Source organism: Ambystoma mexicanum, chromosome 1p (genome assembly GCF_040938575.1).
Source record: "Ambystoma mexicanum isolate Mex_15411 chromosome 1p, UKY_AmexF1_1, whole genome shotgun sequence".
In the NCBI taxonomy this organism is placed as follows: Eukaryota; Metazoa; Chordata; class Amphibia; order Caudata; family Ambystomatidae; genus Ambystoma; species Ambystoma mexicanum.
This window is the reverse complement of record NC_090921.1, coordinates 38627114-38654298: the sequence shown is the minus strand read 5'-3', so window position 1 is coordinate 38654298 and position 27185 is coordinate 38627114. Positions and strand designations below refer to the sequence as shown.

Below are 27185 nucleotides of genomic sequence, written 5' to 3'. Positions count from 1 at the left end.
CAGCTCGAAATCCCAACACTTAAGTAGAGTTCAAGAGGGGGGGGGTGTTTGAGCCCTTCCCGGAGTCCCTTCTCTTGCCCCGATTGTTAGCATCATTCATGGTGGATTACATGTTGTGGCAGAACCGGGGGAGTAAATGTGGCGTGTCCGTGTGTTGCGGTTGTTCATCTGCTCCTTCTAATAGAGGATAGTGACTTGTTCAACGTTCATCCTGTTCCGCAGCTAGCTCCGGGGCCTCCTGTCCCGCCAGTACCGGATTCCTCCTCGGGGAGGCCCGCCTTGGCCCGTGTTGGGGTCTTCCTCTTTGTCTCCTTGGTCTTGTGGTCCAATCACCCTCAATGTGAGCCTCTGCCCATTTCCAGGCCTCTTCTGGGTCAGTAAAGTGAACTGTAGATCCTTTATGGTAAATCTTAAATTGAGCTAGGAAAAGCAGGCCGTATTTCACATTCAACTGAGCCAGTTATTTTTTGAGTGGCTCAAACGATTGCCGTGCGCGCTGCACTTCTCGGGTATAGTCAGGGAAAAAGGCAATTCGTGAGCCGTTATGAGTGATCGTCCCTTGTGAGCGCAACATCTGCAGGAGAGCGTCCCTGTTGCGATAATTAAGCAATCTAGCGATTATTGTTCAGGGCGGAGCACCTGGAATCGGTTTGCCCGAGGGCATTCTGTGGGCCCTCTCCACTGAGAAAAACTTTGAGAAGGAATGGGGTCGAAGATGTCCACGAGCCACTGTTCCAGGAACAATTCCATGCATTGTCCCTCCTCCCCCTCCGGCAGACCAAGAATGCGAACATTATTGCGGCGAGACCTTCTCTCTCCCTCATCCACTCTAGATTCTAGGGTTTTCAGGCGGTTTAAGGCTTGAGACAGGTGCCTGTTAATCCCATTGATGTTGTCCTCTGCTTCAGAGATGCAGTGTTCTGCCTCCCCGGTTCTGGAAGTCAGCTTTTGTAAATCGTGGCGCAGGAAGGAGACATCCGCCGCGATGCTATCCATTTTAATCTCCAAGGAGGAGCAGGAGCTGGCGATGGCAGCCATCACGTCTCATAAGGAGAGTGGGTCTTCGCCGGTGGGGGAGTTTCGTCGTGTTGCTGGGCCCGCTGGTGTCGTGGTAGTAGCGACCGCAAATTGGTCCATGCTACTTTTTTTTTACGTTTTCTTTTGCATATCTTTGCCCATCTTTACGGAGGTTGTGAACTTTATGCTGTGATGGAAGGCAGTACAATGTGTCCCGACCCAGGGATGACAGTCAGGGTGCGATGGGGTCTGATACCGCCGTTTATGCAGAGTCTTGATGGTTGCACCCCACAGGTACCCTGTATTGTAGCCTTTTCCCCTTGTAGTGGGTCAATTGGGTGGTTATTAATACCCCAGGTCGATTTCCGCTGGGGGTGGGGGTTCCCCCCGCAGCGGGTCGGATGATAATGGGGTAAGGGTTCCCCAAGAGGGCCTTGAGCTGGGGCCCTGTGTCCCTTATTGGACTTCTCCTGCCCTTTTAGTGTGCGTGGGCTTTTAGCGCCTCTGTCAGCCTCCCCGAGTGGGCAGTGGCCACCTCCTCGTTCCCGGTGTGTTTCGGTACGCGTTTTCAACAGGCACCGTTTACGAGAATTGTTCAGCGAGGGGGGGGCCCACTTACTTGCACTGCATTGAGGCTGTACTTCGTCCGGGTGCAGTTCTCCCTCTCCGCAGAGTTCTCTCCGCACAGCACCACCACCTGGGAGCCGGAGTGCAGCCGCGTCCAGGAGCCCAGCAGGCAGGATGTACGCCCGCGGCGAGTGGCGCGCAGACTCGGGGATAGGAGCCGCGCGTCGCCGGGACCGCAGGCGGGCCCCGCTCTCCTCTCGCGGCCTCTCGGGTACCGTGCCCCTCCTCAACGCACACAGCTCTGGCAGATCGGCCCCGTCAGGACGTCCCCCGATTCTCCACGGGTCCTCAGCTGGTGGGCATCCGCAGACCCGGCAGTCTCCGCCCTCCACCCCTCGTTTGTATTTCGGGGGAGGCCACCAGTGTTTGCCTCAGTTTCTTCGCTGTGTTGCGCCACGCCAGGCCGTCACGGGCGTCTCAGGCGGCTGGATGGAAGCTGTTCTCAGGCGCCGGTGGCCATCTTGGACGTGTGGCTTCAGGGACACCGGCCCTCGGTGTTCTGCAGATTTTCTCTGTCCCCCTGGCCGGGTGGGTGTTATAGAATCAGTTGTCCAGAGCCCATCGCCTCACGGGTTCGGTCGAGGTGCTTGGTTGCCACAAAATATCCAGAAATCGGGATATAAACGCAGGATTATTTCGGCGCATGCGGGAGCTCACCAGGCTCACGTCTGCATCGTTCCCATGCTGGCCACGACCCAGGTTTCCTTTTTTTGTGATTTGGAGTTAATGGACTTTGCTCCACATTTTGTAAATAATTGTTTTTTTGGGGTTTTTAAGGATGCATATTTGTATTTTGGGATCACTGACCCTTCAGACTAGTTGGACATATTTTTAATTTAAAAAATGTTTTTCACCATTGAGTAACGTTTTTTTTTATGATTTGGATTTTCATTTGGAGGACAAACATTGAACATGGACCACTTTTTGGAGTTTCTCATTTTTAAATATCACATTTGTTTTTGTTTTGATTTTCATTGACATTCCTTTCATTTTCATTTTCATGGATATGTTTCAGTTGGTGTGGTTAAGTGGTGTCTGCTTTCAACGGTTTGATGCATGTGTCACTCGTCATTGGCTCTGTAACGTGTCCCTGCTGTGGAGAAATGTTGGTCATGTCTTTGGGTACATGCATGTGTGCATTTGTGCTTCCCCTGCCATGGGGCAGGTACTGGGGACTAAGACCAATGGATGGGCGTTGAGTTGCACTGTGGGGGGGGGCAGCGTGTGGTTGCATTTCGATGGACATTTGATACATCATTGCATGTTGGAACAAAATGTTTGGTGGGGGGACATGAGTTGGGGCCTGCCTGCAGGTTGCCGTCATTGGTGGGGGTGGGGGGACATGGGTCGGGGCCTGCCTGCAGGTTGCCGTTACTGGTGGGGGAGGGGGAACATGAGTTGGGGCCTGCCTGTAGGTTGCCATCACTGGGGCGGGTGGCGGGACATGGGTCGGGGCTTGCCTGCAGGTTGCCGTTAATGGTGGGGGAGGAGGGACATGGGTCGGGGCCTGCGTGCAGGTTGCCGTCACCGGTGGGGGTGGGGGGACATCATTCAGGGCCTGCCTGTGGTGTATGGTGCCGTATGGGCTGTCTGCAGGGTATGGTCATGAGTGTTGGGGGGGTCCCATGTGTTGTGGGCTGCCTACGGGGTATGGTCACGGGTGATGGGGGGGGGCTCCCTTGTGGTGTGGGCTGCCTACGGGTATGCTCAAGGGTGATGGGGGGGCTCCATTTTGGTGTGGGCTGGCTGCATGTATGGTCACGGGTGTTGGGGGTCCCATGTGGTTTTGGCTGCCTGCAGGGTATGGTCAAGGGTAATGGGGGGGGGGTCCACCCCACTGCCAAATCGCGTGAAAAGACCCCCGTGAATACCTGCGAAATTGCATACCCTGCTTGCGCCAGCCAAATCACATGTACGTACCCCGCTCGCGCCAGCCAAATCGTGTGCTGCCATCAGCTGCAAACACCCCCTGCAGGCAGACCACACCACAAGGGACACCCCCAGCACCCGTGACCATACCCTGCAGGCAGCCCACACCATAAGGGACCCGTGACAATGCCCCGCAGGCAGCGCACATGGGACCATATCCCGCAGGCAGCCCACACCACACAGGAGCCCCCATCACCCGTGACCATACCCTGCAGGCAGCCCACACCACAAGGAACCCCCATCACCTGTGATCATACCCCGCAGGCAGCCCACACCACAAGGGACCCTCCCATCACCCGTGACCATACCCCGCAGGCAGCCCACACCACAAGGGACCCCCCATGACCCGTGACCATACCCCGCAGGCATCCCACATAAAAAGGGAGCCCCCATCACGCGTGACCATACACCGCAGGCTGCCCACACAAAAAGGGAGCCCCCATCAAACGTGGCCATACCCTGCAGGGAGCCCCCATCACCTGTGACCATACCCCGCAGGCAGCCCACATGGGCCCATACCCCGCAGGCAGCCCACATCACAAGCGACCCCCCCCATCACCCGTGACCATGCCCTGCAGGCAGCCCACACTACAAGGGAGACCCCCAACACCATGACCATGCCCCGCAGTCAACCCACACCACAAGGCAGCCCCCCATCACCTGTGACCATACCCTGCAGGCAGCCCACACCACAAGGGACCCCCATCACCTGTGACCATACCCTGCAGGCAGCCCACATGGGACCATACACCACAGGCAACCCACACCACAAGGGAGATCCCCAACACCTGTGACCATACCCCGAAGGCAGCCCACACCACAAGGGAGCCGCATCACACCTTGACCATAGCCCGCAGGCAGCCCACACCACAAGGGACCCCCAACACCCATGACCATACTCCGCAGGTAGTCCACACCACAAGAGAGACCCCCATGACCCGTGACCATACCCCACAGGCAGCCCACACCACAAGAGACCCCCCCAACAGAGTGACCATGCCCCGCAGGCAGCCCACATCACAAGGGAGCCCCCCATCACCCGTGACCATACCCTGCAGGCAGCCCACATGAGACCATACCCCGCAGGCAGCCCACACCACAAGGGACTGCCCAACACCGGTGACCATGCCCCGCGGGCAGCCCACACCACAAGGGAGACCCCGATCATCTGTGACAATACCCCGCAAGCAGCCCAGACCACAAGGGACCTCAACACCCGTGACCATGCCCCACAGGCAGCCCACATCACAAGGGAGCCCCCCATCACCCGTGACCATACTCCGCAGGGCACCCACACCACAAGGGAGCCCCGCATCACCCGTGACCATACCCACAGGCAGCCCACATGGGACCATACCCCGCAGGTAGCCCACACCACATGGGATCCCCCATTTGGCTGTAGCGTGCCGGGTACACGATTTTCCCAGGGTACGCAAGGCACTTTTCACGCGATTTGACTGGCGCAAGCAGGGACGTGATTTCACAGGGTTTCACTAGGCACTTTTCACGTGATTTGGATGGCGCGAGCAGGGTACTGGATTTCACGGGGGTACGCAAGGCCATTTTCACATGATTTGACTTCCGCGAGCGGGGTACGCTCCGATTGCGGGTCTGTGTGCTGGGCCAAGGATAGCGCGGGGCCTTGCGCCGTATTGGACATTTCAGTTACTTTTTCCTGCGCAAGGGACGGTGTTGGGGGCGTTACTGGCGCAGTTGGATGTTTACTGCGCCGTGGCTAGTTATGGCCCGGGAAATCCATGAATACACTTTGCGCACAATTGCTGCTTTTGCGCTGCGGCTGGCGCACATGAGGCGCATGCTCCCTCTCGGAAGTCGGCCAACACTCCACCTGTGCCCTGCCAAAGTTTTCACACACTTTGTGGAATTGTCTCTCTATCGGCTGAGCATATTCCCGAGGGTAAGGAAAGGGATGGGTTCCTTTCTGTTGTGCAGGTTGGCAAGGATGCCATGTGTGAATCCCTTTAGTCTGGGTTCGACACAGCTGATAGCGTTAGCCGGTCCATGGCCGCAAGCACTGTGTGATACGCATGTTTGCCTGGTTGCGAAAGTCGGGTTTTGCTCCAGATGTGCAACACCATCTTCTTAACATGCCCTTTGATGGTTCTCATTTGTTTCGCAGCAAGGCTAACAAGAGCTTTAAGAGGTTGCATACCTCCAAAACAGCTGCTAAATCTTTGGGCACAGCCGTGTGTCAACCTCTGCCTTTTCGTCCTAGGGGACAGCAGTGGAGGGGGGGTTCCTTTCGTTACTACTCCTCTTTTGGTAGAGCAAGAGGAGCCACTAATCAAAGGGGCTACCATAAAGGTACCCATGGTGGACGTGGAAGAGGTGCCAAAGCCGCTCAGGCGGCTGCCTCTGTGCCTTAAGGCGCTGCCGCAGCCGCAGCCGCTCCTAAACAGCTATGAGGCCAGGTCCCAATGTTCACCGGTTGGGGGCAGACTGTCTCAGCATCTAGAAGAATGGGGAGCCATTACTTCAGATGCGTTGGTTCTGGAAACAATAGCCCACAGCTACTGCCTCCACTTCCTAAAGCGGCCTCACGACAATCCACTGGGGAATCTCTCTTTGAAGCTTCCGGACCCGCTACTTGTGCAGGAAATCTTGACCCTGCTGGAGAAAGGCACTATAGAACTAGTGCCTGTGGCGGAGAGGAACAAGGGCTGGTAGTCCCCATATTTTTTGATTCCCAAGAAAGACTGAGACCCATCTTGTCTTGGATTTGCGTCGCTCAAACAAGTTCCTCCGGAAGGACAAGTTCACAGATGGTCACTCTTTCTCAGGTCCTTCAGGCCCTTTGACTTCAGGATTGGTTGGTGTCTCTGGACCTACAGGATGCTTATTTTCATGTGCCCATCCATCCGGAGCATAGAAAATACCTGAGGTTTGCGGCTGGCAACTCGCACTTTCCGTTTCGGGTCCTGCCATTCGGATTGACCTCCACCTGAGGGTGTTCACCAAGCTAATGGTGGTGGTGGCAGCGTATCTCAGGTGAGGGGGGATTCAGGTCAACCCCTATATGGACGACTGGCTGATCCGGGCGCATTCTCCTGAACAAGCTTTGGATCATCTCAGCCTTACCTGTCGCTCTCTTCACAAGCTGGGCTTTTCCCTCAATTTCAAGAAGTCACATAGGACACCTTCCCAACTGCTCCACTACATCGCGGCTGTGTTGGACAAGTCCTTGGGGAAGTGCTCACCTCCTAACGTGAGGGCTCATCACATTGTACAGATGGTCAACAAATTTCAACATGCCCAGAGTCTTCCGGCTTTCGAATTCTTAAGGTTGCTCGGCCCCATGGCATCCTGCATTTTTCTGGTGCCAGAGGCCAGACTGAGGGCGAGATCCCTTCAATGGGCTCTCAAGATGCAGTGGTTGCAATTCTCAGGCAAGATGTCGGATCCCTTTCAGATTCCACTCTCAGTCTCGCAGGATCTTCTGTGGTGGGCTGACGAAGGGAATCTGATGATGGGGGAGATGTTTTGGCAACCATGGCCGGAGGTGACTGTGGTGGTGGATGCTTCCCTCACAGGATGGGGAGCGCACGCCAACGAGCTGACCGCCAGCGGTCGTTGGTCTCCATCGGAGTACAAACTCCACAAAACCTTTTGGAGCTGAGGGCCATCAGGAATCCCTGAAGGCTTTTCTGCCGTCTGTGGAGGGGAACAGTGTCCTGATCATGACGGACAACACAGTGGTGATGCATTACCTCAACAAAAAAGGGGGTTGGGTCACCAGCTGTGCAGAGAGGCAATGCAGCTCTGGTTCCGGGTGATACAGCAAGGAATATCGCTCTCCGCAGTTCATCTAGCCGGAGAGGAGACTGCGGCGGCGGATGGTCTGAGCAGGCAGAGCACGGTCTCCCATGAGTGGGAGTTGGCTCAGGAAGTCCTTTTGGAGATCTTCGCCCTTTGGAGAACCCCTCAAGTGGATCTGTTTGCGACTGGTGCCAACCGGAAGTGCGAGAGATTTTGCTCAAGGGAATTTCCTAAGAGCCTTAGGGGACGGGTTTGTCGTGGATTGGTGATTCCCACTTCTGTACGCGTTTCCTCCGGTCCCCGTCATTCCTCATGTGCTGAGGAGGTTCCGAAGGTTCGGGTCCCACATGATCCTCACTGCTCCGGATTGGGCCAGGAGAGCGTGGTACCCGGACCTTCTAGAAACGTCCATCTGTCCTCCACGCTGTGTTCCCCACAATGAGGATCTTCTCTCACGCAAGGGGATTTGGGTTCTCCATCCAGAGGTCAAGACTCTCAAACTTCACGCTCAGTTTCTGAAAGGTTGAGCTATAAGGATTGGGACCTCCTGGATGACGTGATGAGGTGTTGCTTCCGGCAAGGCGACCAGCAACCAAATCCCTGTACCATTGACATAAGTTTTGCGGCTGGTGCAGAGGAGACAATGTCGATCCTTTTCTTTTTTTTTAACTTTGTTTTTATTAAGTATTTCAACATACAAAGGAACCCCCAGCCAATACCTGGCGAAAAACATCAACTGCAATCATTAAAGAGACAATGCATACCAATTTTCCCCTCTTCCCCCCGCACCCCCACACAAAGGCACACCAGGCTTCACTAGGCGATAGGTTCAATAGGCATAGGGATAGAACTAGACTCTGATTAAAACTTTTCAGGGTGGCAACGACAGTGAGGTCCCACACAGCATTAATAGATGCGGCAAAAGAGTGGGCAACAAGTAATACCAGCAAGAATGTAGTGACTACAGAAGCACAGCCAATTCACAGTCTCATAGCATCACAGTCATCATTTAAAAGAACAACAGTCCAATCCTGTATGAAAGAAGACATTGGGCCTCATTACGAGCATGGCGGTCTGGGAACTACGGTACAGGTAAGCATGCCGGTACCGTAGTTCCCGGATCGCCATACTACGAGCTCAGTTCGCGGGTGCAGTCTCACTCGCCAGGTATTTCATGGCGGGTGTAACAGCACCCACGAGCAGACCACGTCGGATGCACTGGCACAACTCTGAATGTGCTGGTGCATCCGACGTCCCCATCCCCATTCAGCCCTATGGGGCAGAATGGGGATCGGGAGGCCCTTGATTCCGGCACCCACAAATGGGCAATTACCGTGTCAGCTGAGCTCGGCATGAACTGGTTCTTGCCCATTCGCGGGTGCCGGAAAAAATGCAACTCCGGCGGCAGCCATGCCCTTTCTAATGGCACGGCTGCTGCCAGAGTTTTAATGAGGGCCATTGTATCATTGGTGATGGCTGACAATTTCTCGTAAGTGGAAATAGCTATTAACTTGTTAAGCCATTCCGCCTTAGAGGGAGCAGAGGAACTCTTCCATTTTTGGGCTAGGGCTAGTCTCCCCCCCTCTCAACATAGCCCCTATCACCTTTGGGAAGGTAGAAAGCTCATCTTCGGGCATGGGCGTGCCCAAGAGGATTTCCAAGGGGAGAAGGGAGGGGCTCTTTCCCACTATGTCTTTGATCCAGCTGAGCAATTCTGACCAATAGACCTGGATAACCGGACACTCGCACCACAAATTGTACCAGGTTCCACGCTGTGAGCACATCAGAGACACTTTCACAAACATTCTGGATACGGTGACCGGGGGCCGATGCCATGAATGGAGAATCTTGAAACTATGCTCCATGGCTGAAGTGTAGAACGTCCGAGAAGATCGACTTAAAGACTGCCTTCCATATAGAATCCTCAAGGGTTAGGCCCATTCTTTCTTCCCCGATTTGTTTAAACGGCTGTCTGTCCTCTAAATTATCGGTGACCAGTACCTTATAAATCTTAGAAAGGGAGCCCCTTCTGGCCTTGGATTCCACAAAGATCTTTTCAAAGGGAGTCAAGGGGCGAGTCATATCAGCCAGCCAACCGGCTTGAGTAAGGATCCCCTTGAGACACAAATATTCAAAGATGGGGGGCGGGTTGTCCTCCAATGCCTCCGACAGCTGGTCATATTCAATGAAGACACCCTGGCGAAAGAGTCAAGCTGCCCTTTCCAACCCCTGATCAGACCACAATTGCGTTTCGCGGAAACCCCTAGAACCAAGATTGAACAGGGGGCAACAGAGAGAAGATAAGGGGGAAGGCCAAGAAGAGAGCCATTTGTTATCTTTGTTTGGCTTCCAGGATGCCCACAGGGCAGCCAACGTTGAATGCGATCTGGTATGCGATGGAAGGGATCTTGGGGGAACCCATAGGAGATCCCTGACTTTTTTCGGGTGGGTCTGGACATCCTCCACGTAAGTCCAATAAGTCCCTAGGTCATCTCTCATGTGTTCTAGCATCACACGCAACTGGGCTGCCTTATAGTACAATCTAAAATCAGGGAGGCCAAAGCCTCCGAAAGTTTTTGGAAGAGTTAGGGTAGAATATTTCACTCTAGCCCTCTTGCCATTCCAAATGAAGTGAAGAACACAGGACTGTAATAGTTCAAAAAAGGAATCGGGGACAATGCAGGGGAGGGCCAAGAAGAGATAGAGGAGTCGGGGCAGTATGTTCATTTTAACCGTGGCCATGCGCCCAAACCACAAGAGTAAGGGGAGCCCTACACACCACGCCGTTCCGAATCTTTGCCATAAGTGGGGGGAAGTTCGATTCAAACATTTTACCCAGGTCTCTGGGAATGTTGGTGCCTAAATATCTGGTGGCTTCCCGTTCTACTCTCATTCCCAGCACCTCTGCTCTGCCATTAATTTTGGCAGAGCAGAGGTGCTTTAGTCTATCACACCAATCAGCATTATGCAGGATTTGGTCACGTTGACCTTTATCCCTGAGAAGAAACCAAAGTGGGCAATGAGGCCAAGCAATTGAGGAAGGGAATCCTGGAGGTTAGTCAGGTAAGCCAAAATATCGTCCGCAAACAGAGATAATTTAAATTCACAGTCCCCACATTGATCCCCGAGATTACGCTTTCGGCCCTGATCGCAATGGCAAGGGGTACCATCGCCAAAGCATATAAGAGGGGGGACAAGGGGCACCCCTGACAGGTACCTCTGGAAAGCGGCAAACATACCGAGGTACAGTTATTAACCAGAACCCTTGCCACAGGGCCATTGTATAGGGCTGAGACCCACCCACTAAATTTGTTTCCCAGCCCCATTTTCCGGAGCACCTTGCCCATATAAGGACATTTGACATGGTCGAAGGCCTTTTCGGAGTCCAAAGAGAGGAGGTAGGCTTCCAAATTCTGATTCGAAACCTCATGCATGAGGTCCAGAGTTATCCTCACGTTGTCTGACCCTTGGCAACTAGGAATGAAACCAACCTGGTCTCCGTACACCAGGGAAGGGAGGAGTTTTGCCAGTCTATTTGCTAGGAGTTTAGCTAGAATTTTAACATTTGTATTGAGAGGGGAGATGGGCCAGTAGGACTGACAGAGGGAAGGGTCTTTCCCCTCTTTGGGGGAACCATGATAAGATCAGACATCATGGAGTGTGGAAGGGAGCCTGTGTCAAGGACGGAATTAAACATTTTAGCCAGTAACGGGGCCAGCGTGGAGCGATGCGTCTTACAGAAGTGAACTGTGAAACCATCATCCCCTGGATCGGTCGCGCTTTTTAGAGAGGAGATGGTATTGATTATTTCCTGGGGCGATATGGGACGCTCCAAGGAGTCAGCGTTCTCAAGGGTAACACAAGGAATGGGAAGGGATTCTAAGAAACAGTCCACATCAGTACTAACCCCTGAGAATTCTGATGCATATAGGCGCTCATAGTGCTGCCTAAATTGTTCAGCTATCAGACCGTCCTGCAGGATTTTCTCCCCCACCGGGGAGGAGATGGAATTCACTCTTCTACTGTTTCTAAGCTCCCTAAGCCTCCAAGCTAGAATCCTATCCGCCTTTTCCCTCTTCTCCATAAACCTCTGTTTTAAAAAGGCTAGCTTTCTTTTCGTCTGGCCCACCAGGAGGACGGACAATTTTGCCCTGAGTTTTTAGAGTTCCGCCCACTTGCCCGAGATCATCTGGGACTTTAGTTTCCCCTATGGCTGAATGGTGGCAATTTGCTCTCTTAACTTTACCTCCTCTCGGTCCCTATCCCTCTTCTTCCTCGAACCCATCTCCTTAAGGGAGCCTCTGATCTTGGCTTTGAATGCATCCCAAACTCCCATAACATCCACTTCCCCAGTGTCATTGAGGACAAAGTATTCCTTGATAGCAACTAGAAGGGACTGTCTCAACTCCTTATCCTGCAGCAAAGTGTCGTTACATGTCCACCGAGACATGCGTTTTATAGACGCATGTCTATAAGACATGGGAAGGAGAGGGAACCCCTAAACTGACTCTAACCAAGTCATGGTCAGACCACGGGATAGCCTCTACCCCAAATTCTGAGACATAGTCCCGGACCGAGGAATCTACCAGGATATAATCGATCCTCGAGAACGTCAAATGCGCTTTAGAGAAAAAAGTGAAGAATGGTTCATGGTCATGACCAGGGGGGTGAGAGTCCACTAAGCCCAATTCCCCATTAATCCGATGGAAAGAATCCGCCAACTTCGGATCGGGGCAAGGGTAGGGGATTTCCTATCTTTATCTGGACAGAGAACCATATTGAACCCAACCAATAGAGTCCCCTCAGCGAATTCCCTGATTGTTTCCCCCATCACCTCCCAAAAAACATTGTGTGCCTCGTTCGGGGCGTAAACGCCCACCAGAGTAGACAACCTATCTCTCACTACTCCCTTGACCATAATAAAGCATCCATCCGGGTCAGATCTGTGTGCCTTGGGGAGAAGTGGGCTTTGGGGGAGATTAAGAGTGCAACCCCGCGTTTCTTTGTGGAATAGGAGGACTTAAACAAGTGCTGCATGGCCCTAGACCTGAAGTTCGGTTCCTTTCCATTAACCCAATGGGATTCCTGCAAAAAAAGAAAGTGAAGTTTGAGCCTAGTGAATTCCCTCGTCACCAACGATCTCTTAGTAGGAGAGTTTAATCCCCGCACATTCAGAGACCCCACAGTCAAAAAACTGAAGAGAGGCACCCTTTGGAAATATTTCTCCGACCTCACTAGGGAGCCTGTTTTATCTGTCCCAACCCCCTGCCTCTGTGCACAATAGTAAACCGTGTAGATCCTTATAGAACCCCTATCTCCCGGAAGCCCCGGCAGCCTAAAAATACCAGCCCCAACAATTGATTGAAACACCCTCCTCCTCCCTCCACCTACCCAATCCCTGAACGCCTGGACCCCGAGCGTCCACAGCTTGCGGCTAGACCAGGCCACCAGTGACTCCTCCCCGCAGGCAAATGAGCTCAACATCTACAACAAGAGCCCCGCCCCCTCCAAAAACATACTGAAGACAACGCAAGAATCTTCCTTAGAGAGACCAGCCCCGGGAAATCTTAAACCCCCTGCCCAGGCCTCGCCTAGGGCAAAAAACACTGTAGGCTGGTAGTTAGCCATTAACCTACACATACCATGGACTCAAGAACAGTAGAGGCCCCCTATAGGGACCCCCCTGTCAGGTACAAACCAGATTACAAAGAGCCAGATCGTCCCCCACATATAAGACCAGTGCATCTAAAACCAGGGAACATCACCCATTAGATGAACCTGGCAAGGCCGGGGCAACCCTTTTGAATTTCCTGTGACCTCAAACTTTACGTCCCTCCTCTAATGATTTGGTTCTGATTGGCCCCGATGGACCTCTCTCTGGGTTCGCGACTGAGGATGCGATGCCTGGGGCTCCCAGCAGCTCTTGAGATACTCTACGAATATCATCCTCAGTGACCAAGGCGTACTTGTACCCCTCAATTCAAAAGCCAGTGAAAATGGATACCCCCACCTGTAGCGCACTCACTTTCACTTGCAGCATTTCCGTCAGAGGGGCGCAAAGCCGGCGCCTAGCTAAAGTGAAGGCCGACAAACCTTGAAAAATCGAAATTTGAGAATTTTCCCACGCATTCGGACCCTTCTTCCGTGCCAGCTCCAGGATCTTGCTCTTCTCAAGGAAATAATAACATTTCACAAGGACAGATCTGACGCCTCTATTGGAAGCACCCGCCCTGTGCGCTCTGTCAATCGTTGGCTCGTTGGTGTTGGCCCCCTCAAATAATAAACTGACCACTGTGCCATCTGCTCTGAGAATATCCACCTGCGTCTCACCCTCACGCTCTGGAAAGCCCAAGAATCGTAGGTTGCAGCAACGCTCCCTGTTTTCCAAGTCATCCAACTTCAATGCGCATTTCTCCTCCCTTCTCTCCAATTCTACCAGGCGCATATCTAGCTGGGTTTCGAGGACGTCAATTGATGTCGCACTTGCTTCCAGGGCTTGGACTCGGTCATCGATGGTGTCAACTTTTTTGTCAAGCGTGTCCAGTCTCACAGCGATGTCCACTCTAAAGCCACGAATTTCCTCCAGAAGGGTGTTCATGCCTTGGGCTACGGTGTTAGCATCCACTGTTTCTGCGTGCGCAGGAGCTGCCATGTTCGGAAGGAGAGGAGAGTTGGAGGGTGTACGGCGGAACTTCTGAAGAGATTCCGCCCAACTTAGGCAAGAGGGGACAACGTGGAAACCCGGGGGGGGCAAAGCAGCAAGGAGGCGAGGAGTGTCGGTAGACTAGGAGACTAGGAGACGCGCCTCTCCACTCCAAGGGGTCCAATTCAGTAGAGGAAATTGGTCGGCGAGGACCTAGCAGGTGGAGTGGGGGCTCGAAGATGCAATAGATCAACTGGTAGAACGGAAACCAAAGGCAGCTGCGTGGGGGGGCAGCACCGTGCCAGCAGGCTACAAGCAAGGGGGGGCACCAGATGAGCCCAAGGTACACTACATCAGCCTCTCACGGGTCACAGGACAAGGCCAAGAGATGGGCTGTGCAGTGTGACCAACATGGCGGGCAGAGTGATTGCAAGAGACACTTCCACAACTCTTCCTTCTTCCCCCCGACTCAATGGCACGGGCCGTAGCTCGAAATACTGAAGCCAGGGGTGGTTCCCTGTTGCAAGCCCCTGGAGGTGGGGGACAGGATCACTTACTACCCACGGGGCCCGGATCCACCATTTCCAATCCGGGTGCAGGTGCTCTCACGAGGCTGAGGGACCTCAGGCCTGCATCCAAAGAAGGGGCCCCACACCAACTCCTGGAGAGCCCGTATAAGGCCATTGAAGACACGGGGACCGGCCACCTGATCCCTTCACCAGACAGCAGCCAGCTACATCTAAGGTCCACAGCAGAGGGAAGGGGGGGCGGGCACAGCTGGGGGCACCCTCCGCTAACTAGCACACAAGGCGTGGGGCAAGGCAAGTTTCTCTCTGCGCCCCCTAGCGCGATGACTCCAAAGGTGGGAAGGGAGCGCGGGTCCCAACAGTTGAAGTCGACGGGCGAGCGAGACGGCCCCAGACCCCACAACCGCAGCACCTCCCCCGCCCCGCCAGAAGCCGAGACGTGGAGCCGCAGCTGGGCACCGGAGCGCACAGAGCTCCGCAGCAAAGAACGCGGCTCGTTCTCTGACTATGCTGCACTCAGGAAGGTCGGGGTTTCAGCCTGCCGATGCACCAAGGGGTCCCCCAGCCTCCAGTGGAGTTAGCATGTCGCTCCTGGAAGTTCTAGGGGGGCTCAGGTCCCTTTTTGCCGGCCTGTGAGAGGAGGCAGATGGAGGTGCTTTAGCACATCTCGGCGCCCCCTGGTGGATAAACGTCGATCATTTTCAATGTTCCATTCCAGTGGTTCTTTTTTTTCTTGCTTTCTTTGACCCACAGGAGTCTTCAAGTGGATACCATTAAAGGTTACCTGGCGGCACTGTCTATTTGCAAGCGCGCGTCTGAAGAATGTTCTTATTTTAAGATTTTTATTTAAAACATTTTTTATTGATTTTCTTGAAACAAACATACAATCAACTTGCAGTGCATGTCACAATATTCTGAATTTTACACCGGTCAATCAATGTCAATTGCATCCCCATTCCCTCCCCCCGTTCGCGCTTACTCTACCTCGCACTCGAAGGGGATTTCTTATCTAAGTTTTCGCTTGACCAGTCCTGGGCTGGCCCATACTGTGTAGCCACTACCTGTTTACAGGCCGTCAGGGTTCCCACTTCCTCCCCCCCTCCGGTATTACCAGCATCTTGCCACAACGCTGTTTCTGCTTCGGTCCATTTCTGGAGGTCTTTCCACCAGACCTCTATCCTTGGTCTTTGGCATGCCTTCCACCCCATGGCAATCCTGCGATTTGCAAGTATAAATACGCCAGATCCTTTAGTTTGCTTAAGTGTTTCAGAGTGCATGGTCTAGGGAACCCTCCCAACATGCATGCCCATGCCGTCTCAATATTTATCTTAACCCCTTTCTCGTCTAATCTATGGGCTACTTCTTCCCAGAATTTACCAATCTCTGGGCATGCCCAGAACATGTGCGTCATCCCAGCATTTTCTTCGCCACATTTAGGACACGTCTGTCTTCCCACATTCTTGAATTTGGTTATCCTTTGGGGAGTTATATAAGCCCTATGGGTTATGTATAACTGTATTTGCTGTAACCTCGCATTCCTCAACACTTTCTTGTGGTACCCTTGAGCCCGTTCCCATATCCCATCACTCATTGGAGCACCCACATCTTCTTCCCAGTCCTGTCTTAGTTGTATCACTTCCTTCCCCACTTTGGACATCAATAGTTCATATATTCTAGATATCTCGTGCCCTCCTTCTGCTATGTCATATATTGTTTCTATGGCGGCGTCCGGTAGCTCCTCTAGTATTATTTCTGACCATGTCTCTTGGATCCGCTTCCTCATTCTAGTATATGTAATGTATTGCCCGTTATGCAACCCTGTTTCCTCCTCCAACATCCCAAATTCCTTGATCCTCCCTTCTTGTATTACATCTCTTACCGTTGCTATCCCAACTGGCTCCCAGTGCCTCCTAACCATCATCATTAGCTGGCCATCTTTTCCCGTCAGTGCAAACAGTGGCGCTTGTGGGGAGCATGGGGTTGGGTTTTGCATGACCTGGCAGGCTCTACGCCACACCTTCCATCCCAATGTCAACATTTATGGCCGGTCTCTCATCTCCTCTTTGGGAAGCCTTATCACCTCCCTCAGGAAGAACTGGGTACATTCCTGTCTCAATAATCTGGATTCTGCGGTTGGATCTTCTGATAGCCATTTAGCTACATATTGTAGTTGGCTAGCAAGGTAGTATAAATCATAGTTTGGCAATTTGATGCCCCCTCTCTCATACGTGTTTTGTAGCTTCCAGAAGGCTATTCTATTCCTCGTCCCATGCCAGAGGAAGTCCCTGCAAATGCTATGTAGTTTGACAAAAAATCTCTTTGGTATCACATGTGGTATGTTCCCAAAGTAGTGTAATAATCTCGGCAGAAACATCATTTTGAGCATCGCCCCCCTCCCCATCATTGCCAGGGGGAGTTTCTCCCAGAACCTCATGCTATTTTCTATGTTCCTTACCACCTTCTCTGTATTGTGGTAATGTTCTGCCTCCACCGCATGGTAAATATCTATCCCTACGTATCTAAACGTGTTTGTCTCCTATGGTATTTGTAGGATTGGTAGCTGATCTCGTGGGGTCCCTACATACCTGCCCAGTGGAAATATACATTACTTCTTGGGGTTCACCGCTATACCCGATAGCGACGCAAATCGCTCCATCACCTCCAGAATATACTGGAGGTTCTCTTCAGGGTATCGTAAATAGAGCAGCATGTCATCTGCATACAATGAGATTAGGTGCGACTCCCCCTTAATGTTGATCCCTATTATGTCGTATTGCTGCCTCAAATATATCGCCAGAGGTTCCAGCGTCAGGATATATAACCTAGGGGACCACGGGAATCCCTGTCTAGTGCCCCTGCTGAGTTGCCACCTCTCCGATATTATCGCACCCGTCTTAACTCTGGCCAGCGGTGCACTATATAGCAATTTGACCCACCTAAGGTACCCTGGACCTATCCCGTAGTTGGCCAGAGCAGCCATCAGCCAAGGCCATTTAAATGAGTCAAATGCTTTTATTACGTCTAGTGATACTATCGCTATCTGCCCCGAATCCTCTTTAGTATGTACTATAACTCGATGCAGTCGCCTACGGTTATCAGATATGTTTCTGTGAGAGACATAGCCAGTCTTATCTGGGTGTATGAGTTTATTAATAATCCTTTTCATTCTATTGGCCATCACCGCCATAAGTATTTTACTATATTGGTTGAGCATCGACAGCGTCCTATATGAACCACAATCTTTGCCCAACTTGTTGGGTTTGGGGAGAGGAACTATGATCGCCTCTGTTAGTGATTCTGGCAATCGTCCTATGTCATATGACTCGTTCAACATTTCAAAGAGTGGGGGGAGTACTTCCTCGCTATACAATTTTTAAAAATTTGCTAGGTAGTCTGTCAGCCCCAGGGGTCTTTCTATTGGGGAGGTGCCGTACCACCGCTTCCAGTTCTTCTAAAGTTATAGGGGCATCCAATATAGCTCGCTCTTCTGTGCTAATTCTCGGCATGCTTATGTCTTCTAAGACCTCCTGTATTTTCCTGCGGTCGCTTCGCTCTACGTCCCCATATAATTGCTGGTAATATTTCAGAAACTCCTGGTTCACGCCCTCCTGGGTGTTCTATATTTGCTATCTACTCCCGCGATCTCTTGAATTATGTTTCTGGGGGTGTCGCTTTTGTATAGCCATGCTAATATCCTCCCTGGCTTATCCCCTCCCGCGTGCTGTCTTTCTACATATTTTTTATAGTTCAGATTGCATAGTCTCTCCCAATGCCCCATGCATTTATGTTGCAGTTTAAGTACGGTGTCTGCATCTTCTTTGGAGCCCCCCTCTCTACTTAGGACCCCTTCTAACTCCCCCTCAGTTTCCTGCAGTTCCTGTAAAATCCCTCCTTGCAATCCTTTGGACTAGGCTATGGCTATCCCTCATACCACTACCTTAATGGCTTCCCAGTGCGCGCCGGCTGACTCAACACTCCCAGTATTAATATCAAAGTAGTTTGTTATTTCTTCTCTCGGGTCCTCCCTAAATGTCACATCTTTCAGTGCCTCGGCTCTGAGTCGCCATGTGGAATCCTAGCTCTTGGGGGTCGATATTGCCACCTCAGGATCAATGGCGATTGGTCTGACAAAACCCTTGCTTTATATTCAGTCTGTGCAAATTCCACCAACAGCTCCTGCGTGGCAAACATATAGTCAAGCCTAGTGTGCAGGTTTTGCGGGGTAGAGTAGTGAGAGTATTGTCTATCCTATGGGTGGTGCACTCTCTATATGTCGGCCAGCCCAAAATCCTTCAATATTGACTGCAGCGCCCTAGCAGCTGGAGTTGGCCACTTTATTTTGTTGTCTGGTCTATTTTTGGGTTCAACGTGCAGTTGAAATCCCCTCCCCAAATCATCGCCCCCCCTAGGTACATGCTCATTTTACCGTATAGTGTCTTGAAATATGCCACTGTGTCCTGGTTCGGGGCAGCCCCTTTATTGCCACCATCCTCCCATCTGCCGTGGACCGTAGCACCTGGAATGGCACATGCGGTGCCACCCAGGTGATCAGCCCCCTAGCATAGGCAGAGTATGTAGCTCCCACCATAGTCCCCCTCCATTTCTTCCGGACCACTTCTAGTTTTTATTTCGTGAGGTGGCTATATCTATCTTCTGTCTGCATCACAACCTTAAGTACATCATAACCTTATTTCTTTTTATATAGCTATTGAGCCCCCTAACATTCCAGGTAATTACCTTAAGGTCCCCTATAGCCTCTTCGCATCCCGTCCCTCTCTGTCTATCTCCAAGCGCTGCTCGGAGACCATCGCTCGTGTATGTAAGCTCACCCCCTAACCTGCCCTAACTATTCCCAACGCCCCTTACCTGTGCTTCCGTCCCTCCCCCCACCTTTCCCACCCCCCCACACAACACTCAACACCCCACACCCCCGTTCCCCTCCCAACTGTTGCCCAGCTCCATCCCTGGATCTCAGGCTCCCCCACATCTAGCCCCTTTCTTGGCGCTGCCTGTATTCGTGACTCAGCGGGGAGATGCTGCCCTATTGGCGCACCTACTACTTCTACTAGTGGGGATATAGCGCATGCGTCCTGTGGCTCCGATATATCTATAGGTCGCTGTGCTGTGAATCACTTGTCTAAGCTACTTGTAACTATATTCCAGTCCACAATGTTCTTTTGGTAAGTGTATATGGCAGGTGGTCTCAGCCTTACTACCAGCCAGTTCTAACAATCACTGCCCCTTTACCCCTACACAATACCCCTCCCTTCTCTTTAGGCCACGCGTCGTCAGATCACTTAGCTTCTCTGTCTCGATCCTGATTCCCCCTCCGGTTCTGGGCATCCATGCGTGTCCAGCCAACGTGTCGTTTCCTCCGGGGTCTCAAAGAAATGGGCTTTGCCCTTATGCAAGACTTTTAGCTTTGCCGGGTATAGGAGCATGTATTTCATCCCAGTGTACTCTCCTCTTGACTGCCACATTGCCTCTGCACTTTCATAGTGTAGTCCGGGTAGGCCGTGATCGTTGCTGACGCTCGAGTTATTGTGCCACCTGTCCGGAAAAATTCCAGGATCTTTTCTCGATCTCTATAGTTCAAAATGTTAGCAATGATAGCTCTGGGCGTTGCTCCTGGTTGAGGCCTTCTCATCTGGGCTCGGTGTGCCCGCTCAACCGCAAACCCTTGGGAGAGTTTGCCCGGTCCTATTTCCTGGAATATCATGTTCTCAACATAGTCCGTGGGATCCGTGCCTTCTTCCCCTTCCAGTAGGCCCACACTTTTTATGTTACTACGTCTCGCACGCCCTTCCACTTCTTCTGCCCGGTTTTCCAGGTTAGCCACTTGCTGTTTCAGCACGTGTACCTCTCTCAAGTTAGCGGCACTTAGTTCTTCATTCGTCTTTACGGGACTCTCCAAGGCATTGGTACGGTCCGCCAGCGCCCTCACATCTTGCCTCAGTAAGTTAACATCAATGCCCACCGCGTCTATTTTCTTTTCCAGCGTCTCCTTGAACTCGGCCATTGCCGTTCCCCACGAGGATTTCAGTTCCGTGATGGCTGCAAGTATTCGTTGGTCATCTCTCGGCGTATTCTCAGTCTCTTGCACTGTCGTCCCAGGCTGTGTTGGCGGGGTTACGGGCTACTGTAGTTTAGTGAATATATCCATGGTGGGCTGCTTTGCCTTTCATTTGCCTCCCTTTTGGGACATTCTGTGGGCATCCCCTTATGCCTTGGCGGTTCACTTCTTGTGGCGGTGTGCCGCTTCGGCACTTTGTTCACCCCTCCGCGGGCTCTCGGCTACGGTGCTCCTTGCTTTGCTTCTTGTTCGTGGCATGGGTCCACCCATCCTGGGAAGAAGTATTATGCTTTATATGTTTGGCGTCTGTTGGGCACACTTCTCGCTTTTATGCTTGAGACCTTCCAGCAGCCAGTTCTTAGTTGCCGTTTTTTGTCTTTGTGGACTCCACCCTCCGTGGCCTCTGTGCAACCTCGCCGTTGGTCGCTGTGCCTGTCAGTCCTTTGCGTGTGACTCTTCTCATCGCGCAACCCTTCCACAGCCTTCCCTACTTTAAGGGTCCGTCTCAGGTTTGGTGTCTCATAGCAGTGCGTGTGGCTGCCTACGAATCACTGCTGTGCTGCACACTGCAGACCCCACCATGCCTCCTCCGGTCTGTGCTCCCAGTACCTTGGGGTTTGGCTCACAGGCTCTTCTACTGCAGTCACAGTGTTGCCGGCCTTGTGTGACGTGCTATGGTGTATATTTACATTGCCATGTGTTGCGGGTTATTTCGCTCTCCCGCCACCTCTGTGTTATGCTGTCCTTGCAGCCATCGTAGTGCTGTCCATGCGGTACACCTTGTTGATGCTGCTATCTGGGGCTGCTTTCCACCCCTCTGCAGCCCTGCGCACCGGGCTATCCTTTGCCTGCCCTGCGTGCCCAGGTTACCTCTAGCAGTGGTGTTTTATAATGTTCCTTGGGGCCCCCAGCCGCCCTGTGCCCCCGGAGCAGCCCGCTCCTCATTATGGATACATGCACCGCAACGTGCTGCATATGGGCTGGCAGCAGTCCTTTATTTATGCTTTATTGTCATGCCCGGACCATGGGGTTCTGGCTCGCAGCTGTTTTCTGACTTAGCTGCGCAGCAAACTCCCTTGCGGCGGCGGCCCTTTGTTCTCGTGGGGGCTCCCGGCTGTCCCTCGCCACCGGAGCTGCTCGCTTTATGTAATTAATGGATTTGCAGCCTGCACTGCGTGTGACCATTACCTCCAGCGGCAGCGGTCCTCTTTTGCGCTCCTCAAGCTCCCGATTGTCCCGTGATTTCAACGCTGCCAGCTCAGAGTTATGAGTTGCATCGCCGCCCGCGCTGCATTTTATAGTTAAAGCAGCAGCGGTCCTTTGTTGTGCTCCCTGGGGGCTCATAGCCTTCCCGAATCACCAGAGCTACATGCTCCAAGCCATATGTTGTGTCGCTGTTCTGTGCTGCCCTGACAGTTCACTCCTGGGCTGACTGAAGCTCTTTGTCACAGTTGCCAGCCTCCGGCATGCCAGCCTCTTCTTCCTCGGGGCGCTCTCCTCGGATGTTCTTTGTGTAAAACCGCCGCCATTTTGAAGTCAATTTTGCAGCCCGGGTCTGAGACACAAAGTAGCTTAACTGTTGCTACATTGCCTCGAACATTCCGCGGGTACGTTCATTCTCTTCCCGGCATGTTCATACACGTTTAGTGTAACTTTGGGGCTGCAATCAGATGTCCAGCTGCACGCGCTTCCACAGATCTGTGTAACGGATCACGGAGCTCTCAGGAATTGCAGCCTACTCCATGGCTGACTAGTCACGCCCACTTATTTTAAGAGTCCTTTGATTTCCCAATTTCTAAAAGGGCTCACAAATGTGTTCCCACCGTCACCTTTTCAGGTGCTGGGTTTGGGATCTGAATTTAGTCTTGAGATTCCTGATGGGTGTTCCGTTTGAACCTCTGCACTCTTGTCCTTTGAGACTGTTGTCTTTCAAGATTTTTGGTTGCAGTTACATCTGCTCACAGAGTGAGAGAATTGCAGGCACTTTCATCTAAGCCACCCTTTACTGTGTTCCACAAGGATAGGGTTGTACTGAGGGTACGTCCACAGGGGCGTGGCTACACTCACAGCCCTGCAGCAGGGAGTTCCTATTAAGAATATTTGTGATGCAGCAATGCTGTATTCCATCCACACCCTTGTCAAACATTACTCCCTGGATGCATTCCATGGTCAGGATATGGCCTTTGTTAAAGCGATGCTTTATTCTGCCATCTGATTGGGTATTCTAAATTCTCCTCCCTCCTCCATTCACTGATACTGCTTTGGGAGTCTGTCAAAAATGTGGAATACGTTGGAGGACACAATCCATTCGAAGAACAAGTTACTTACCAACTGGTAACGTTCTTTCGACTGGATGTTCCGCCAATGTATTCCACATCGCCCTCCCAGCCTGCCCCTCTGAAGAATTTCCTATGCTATTGCAGCTTGCTTTCCTGCAAGGCTATGTGTAGTCAAGCAGGTATTTTGTACGAGCATGTCACACGTTATGGAGGGAAAAAACATAAACTGAGGTTACGGGCGCTGTGCGTCCTATTTATAACATCCGGTGACGTCACCCACGACAGAGGCCTTCAAGGGACATCGACCCGACGCCATCGACACAGGACGCCCTCTGGTGAATAATTTCCGAAGCAGCACAGCTGTGGACATTACTTGTCAAAAATGTGGAATACGTTGGAGGAACATCTTAGTCGAAAGAGCGTTACCAGTTGCTAAGTAACTTGTTCTTCTGAGTCTACCAGGGGGTACTCCGTTCCCTCTGTTTAAGAATATTTTGGGTATCGCATCTCTAGACACAAAGGTCCACTGGAGAAAAATTCTGCTCTTACGATCTATTATGTTTCCGCCGGCTTCGACCCTATTTGTTCAATTGAATGCACTTTATAATCTAGGCAGTTGAGCAGCGCTTAAGGATTGGGTGAATTCTCATCCCTAATGAGAGAGCAGTATCGCTGGAAGAATTAAAGCATAATCCAGTCAAGGTTAAGAAACTATTATTTGAAAATGACTGGATCGAAAACAAGGAAAACCTTCTTTTTAAGTTGTTTGAGCACTTTTCTTTGGATATCAAACCTTTTAATTCTCCCCAGAAATATATGACAAAACATGCCTCATGATTCCTGAGAAACTTCTAGTTTCACATAAAACTAAATTTGCTCACAACCAATGATGTCCTGGGAGGCCGGTCATCGGCCCCACCTAGTGATCGCCTATGCCGTTGTTGTTGGCTTAATGGCGAAACCTTGATACATCTAATTGTGGAGTGTCCGGCCCTAATTACATTGCGAGAGGACATTTTTAAATCTTATTTTATCACTCGCCCTTTGCTAACTTGGGAAGCTTTCTGGTGGAAGCTACTAGTTAATCCCAGTGATAGTTTGTTAATTAATGTGATGAATTTACTAAAGTTGCTTTTGTCTGTAAACGAAATTGCTTTGATTTAAAATGGTTTTATCAAGAAATCTACAATGTTGAATGACTTTGTAGACTGCAAATCTTGTTTTATTGTGCTGAATGATTTTATGAGTGTAAAGTTTCAGTTTGTAAACTAAATTGCACAATAAATAAAATCAAATCTTTGAAGTGTTAATTATCGAATCTTGAATTACACTCAAAATTTTCTCGGTTTGTCACCTCTTTTCTGGTGGTTGCATTAATAGAGGTTGTAATGTTTTATCTGTTGTAGTGACTGAACGCAAATTAACCTTGCTGTGAAGTGAAATAAAATAAATACTGTAATCTTTCCTTTTTTCAACAGAAAGTTGGGTCATTACCAAGACTAAGAGGTTGCGAGCTGCCCCCAGATGGAGTGCTGTCCAGAGTAAGAAGAGAAACGTTGCTGAAGTTGGACTAGACCAGTCCACTGCATGGGACAAGAAATCAACAAGCTTGCAGGATAGTCAAACACCCAGCGCATGTACTGAACATGGGGAAAGCTTTACTGATCCATCCAACATCACAGGATACCAGGGATGCCCTATTAAGTGGAAACCCCAAAAATGCACGTACTGTGGAAAGCGCTTTACCCAGCAGTCACTACTTATGGTTCATTTGAGGAACTGCTTCAAAGAGCAAGCCTTTCCAGGCAGGGTCATTGGAAAATACTTCCCCAACCGGTCCAACCTTATCCTGCAGAAGCGATCCCACAGGGGGGAAGGACCTTATAAGTGTAAGGAGTGTGAAAAATGCTTCACACAGCGCTGCAATCTGTACACACATCAGAGGATACATACCGGAGACACGCCATTCCAGTGCACTGCATGTGAGAAAAGCTTCACTCATAAATCCATTCTAGACCAACATCGGAGGGTCCATACTGGGGAGAGACCATACCAGTGCACTGCATGTGAGAAAAGCTTCACTTTTAAATCCAGTCTAGACAGACATCAGAGAATCCATACTGGGGAGAGGCCTTTCCTGTGCACTGCATGTGAGAAAAGCTTCAGTCATAAATCCAGTCTAGACCAACATCAGCGAATCCATACTGGAGAGAGGCCATTCCAGTGTACTGTATGTGAGCAAAGCTTCACTAATAAATCCACTCTACGCACACATCAGAGAATACATACTGGGGAGAGATACCAGTGCACTGCATGCGAGAAAAGCTTCATTCAGAAAGCCAACCTAGACGCACATCAGAGGATGCATACTGGGGAGAGGCCATTCCAGTGCATTGCATGTGGGAAAAGCTTCACTACAAAATCCACTCTAGAGCAACATTGGAGGCTCCATACTGGGGATAGGCCATACCAGTGCACTGCATGTGAGAAAAGCTTCACTCAGAAAGCCAAACTAGACCAACATCAGAGAATCCATACTGGGGAGAGGCCATACCAGTGCACTGCATGTGAGCAAAGCTTCACTCGGAAATCCACTCTTATCAATCATCAGAGAACCCATACTGAGGAGAGGCCATACCAGTGCACTGCATGTGAGAAAAGCTTCACTATGAAAGCCATACTAGACCAACATCAGAAAATCCATACTGGGGAGAGGCCATACCAGTGCACTGCATGTGAGCAAAGCTTCACTCGGAAATCCTCTCTTATCAGTCATCAGAGAACCCATACTGGGGAGAGGCCATACCAGTGCACTGCTTGTGAGAAAAGCTTCACTCAGAAAGCCAAACTAGACCAACATCAGAGAATCCATACTGGGGAGAGGCCATACCAGTGCACTGCATGTGAGAAAAGCTTCACTAATAAGTCCTGTTTAAACAGACATCAGAGAATCCATACTGGGGAGAGGCCATACCAGTGCACTGCATGTGAGAAAAGCTTCACTCATAAATCCAGTAGAGACCAACATCAGAGAAATCATACTGGGGAGAGGCCATTCCAGTGCTCTGTATGTGAGAAAAGCTTCACTAATAAGTCCTGTCTAAACAGACATCACAGAATCCATACTGGGGAGAGGCCTTTCCAGAGCACTACACGTGAGAAAGACTTCATTCATAAATCCAGTCTTATCAAACATAAGAGGAGTCATACTAGGAAAGACCGTAGGAGTATATAGAGTGTATTCAAAGCTTTATAGATAATGTGTGCAGTGATCAAAGAATCCGTTCTGGTGAGGAGACGGCACACACGTTCAAAGAGTATGTTCATATTTGTACTCGTTTGTCGTGTTTTACAAGATGGCAGAAACCCCATGGTGGAGTTGCTGGGAATTAGGAGGGGTTTGGTCAGTGGTGGTTATAATAGGATTTAATGTTTATAAATAATCAGTGCCGAATTAAACCCTATGGAGGCCACTAGGCAGTCGAAATTCCGAGGGCCCCCCCTCGCAAATTATCTCCTAATATGTTTTCACTTGTACCAACCAACAATTTTAATAAACCAATTGCATTACGCAAAAGTAAACATTAACAAAATTCAAAGGTATGTACTTGATTGAGAAAATTGCCACATTTGGTTAAGTAGAATATCATGTTCATGGAATATGGATTGACAACACAAAAACTGGCAAAGTTGGTAACAACATGTTTTTTTTTAACCAGGAGATCCTTTACAGTGACAATTCTCCAGCATGGGGTCTGGCATGGATTCACATGCTCATGAATATTCCCTGTCGTCAGGCCGGGAATCCTCGGTATAGAAAAAAATCAGTATCAGTTTCGTTTCTGATCTGTCTTTCTTAGTAGTAACTAATCACTGGTCTCTGGGTCATACTGCCCCAGCCAATGACTGCCCTCTCCCTAAGCCCCGCCTCCGGCAGCCATCCTCAGATTTTTACCGCACGTTCAAGTGTTGGGACTCCTCGTGCTGTAGCTCCTGAGCTTTTGCTGCGTTTTCGTGCTTTTTCAGGAAATTTTTCTCATTTTTCGGTTAAATAGAGCCTCAAGCTCCAACGTTTCTACATCCGATCAACGGGGATCCGTTTCGGAGTTTTCTACGCCCCTCAAGGGTGAAGATTTCGTCGAGTTACGCTTTTGGAGGATTCCAGAAGTTCCGAGGCCTACCCCGGACATGGCCCAGGAGAAAGGAAGCTCGACGCCCGGGAAGCTGTTCAGGACCTGCCCTGGATGCCAGCTTCAGAATGTTTTCAAGGAGGACGAGCATTCGTTATGCCTCTACTGTCTCCATGAGGACAA

The 27185-nt window shown here is 51.0% G+C and overlaps 1 protein-coding gene across 1 annotated transcript in view; it reads left to right on the top strand.

Moving 5' to 3' along the window:
* The window catches only part of LOC138565612 (zinc finger protein 271-like), a 133187-nt gene extending 106519 nt beyond the window's left edge, over positions 1–26668 (top strand). Inside the window, exon 3 of the mRNA XM_069642992.1 lies at positions 24351–26668. Within this exon, the coding sequence (XP_069499093.1) occupies positions 24351–26107 (1757 nt within the window). The 3' untranslated portion in view covers positions 26108–26668. The remainder of the gene's footprint in view (positions 1–24350) is intronic.
* Positions 26669–27185: the final 517 nt, after the last annotated feature.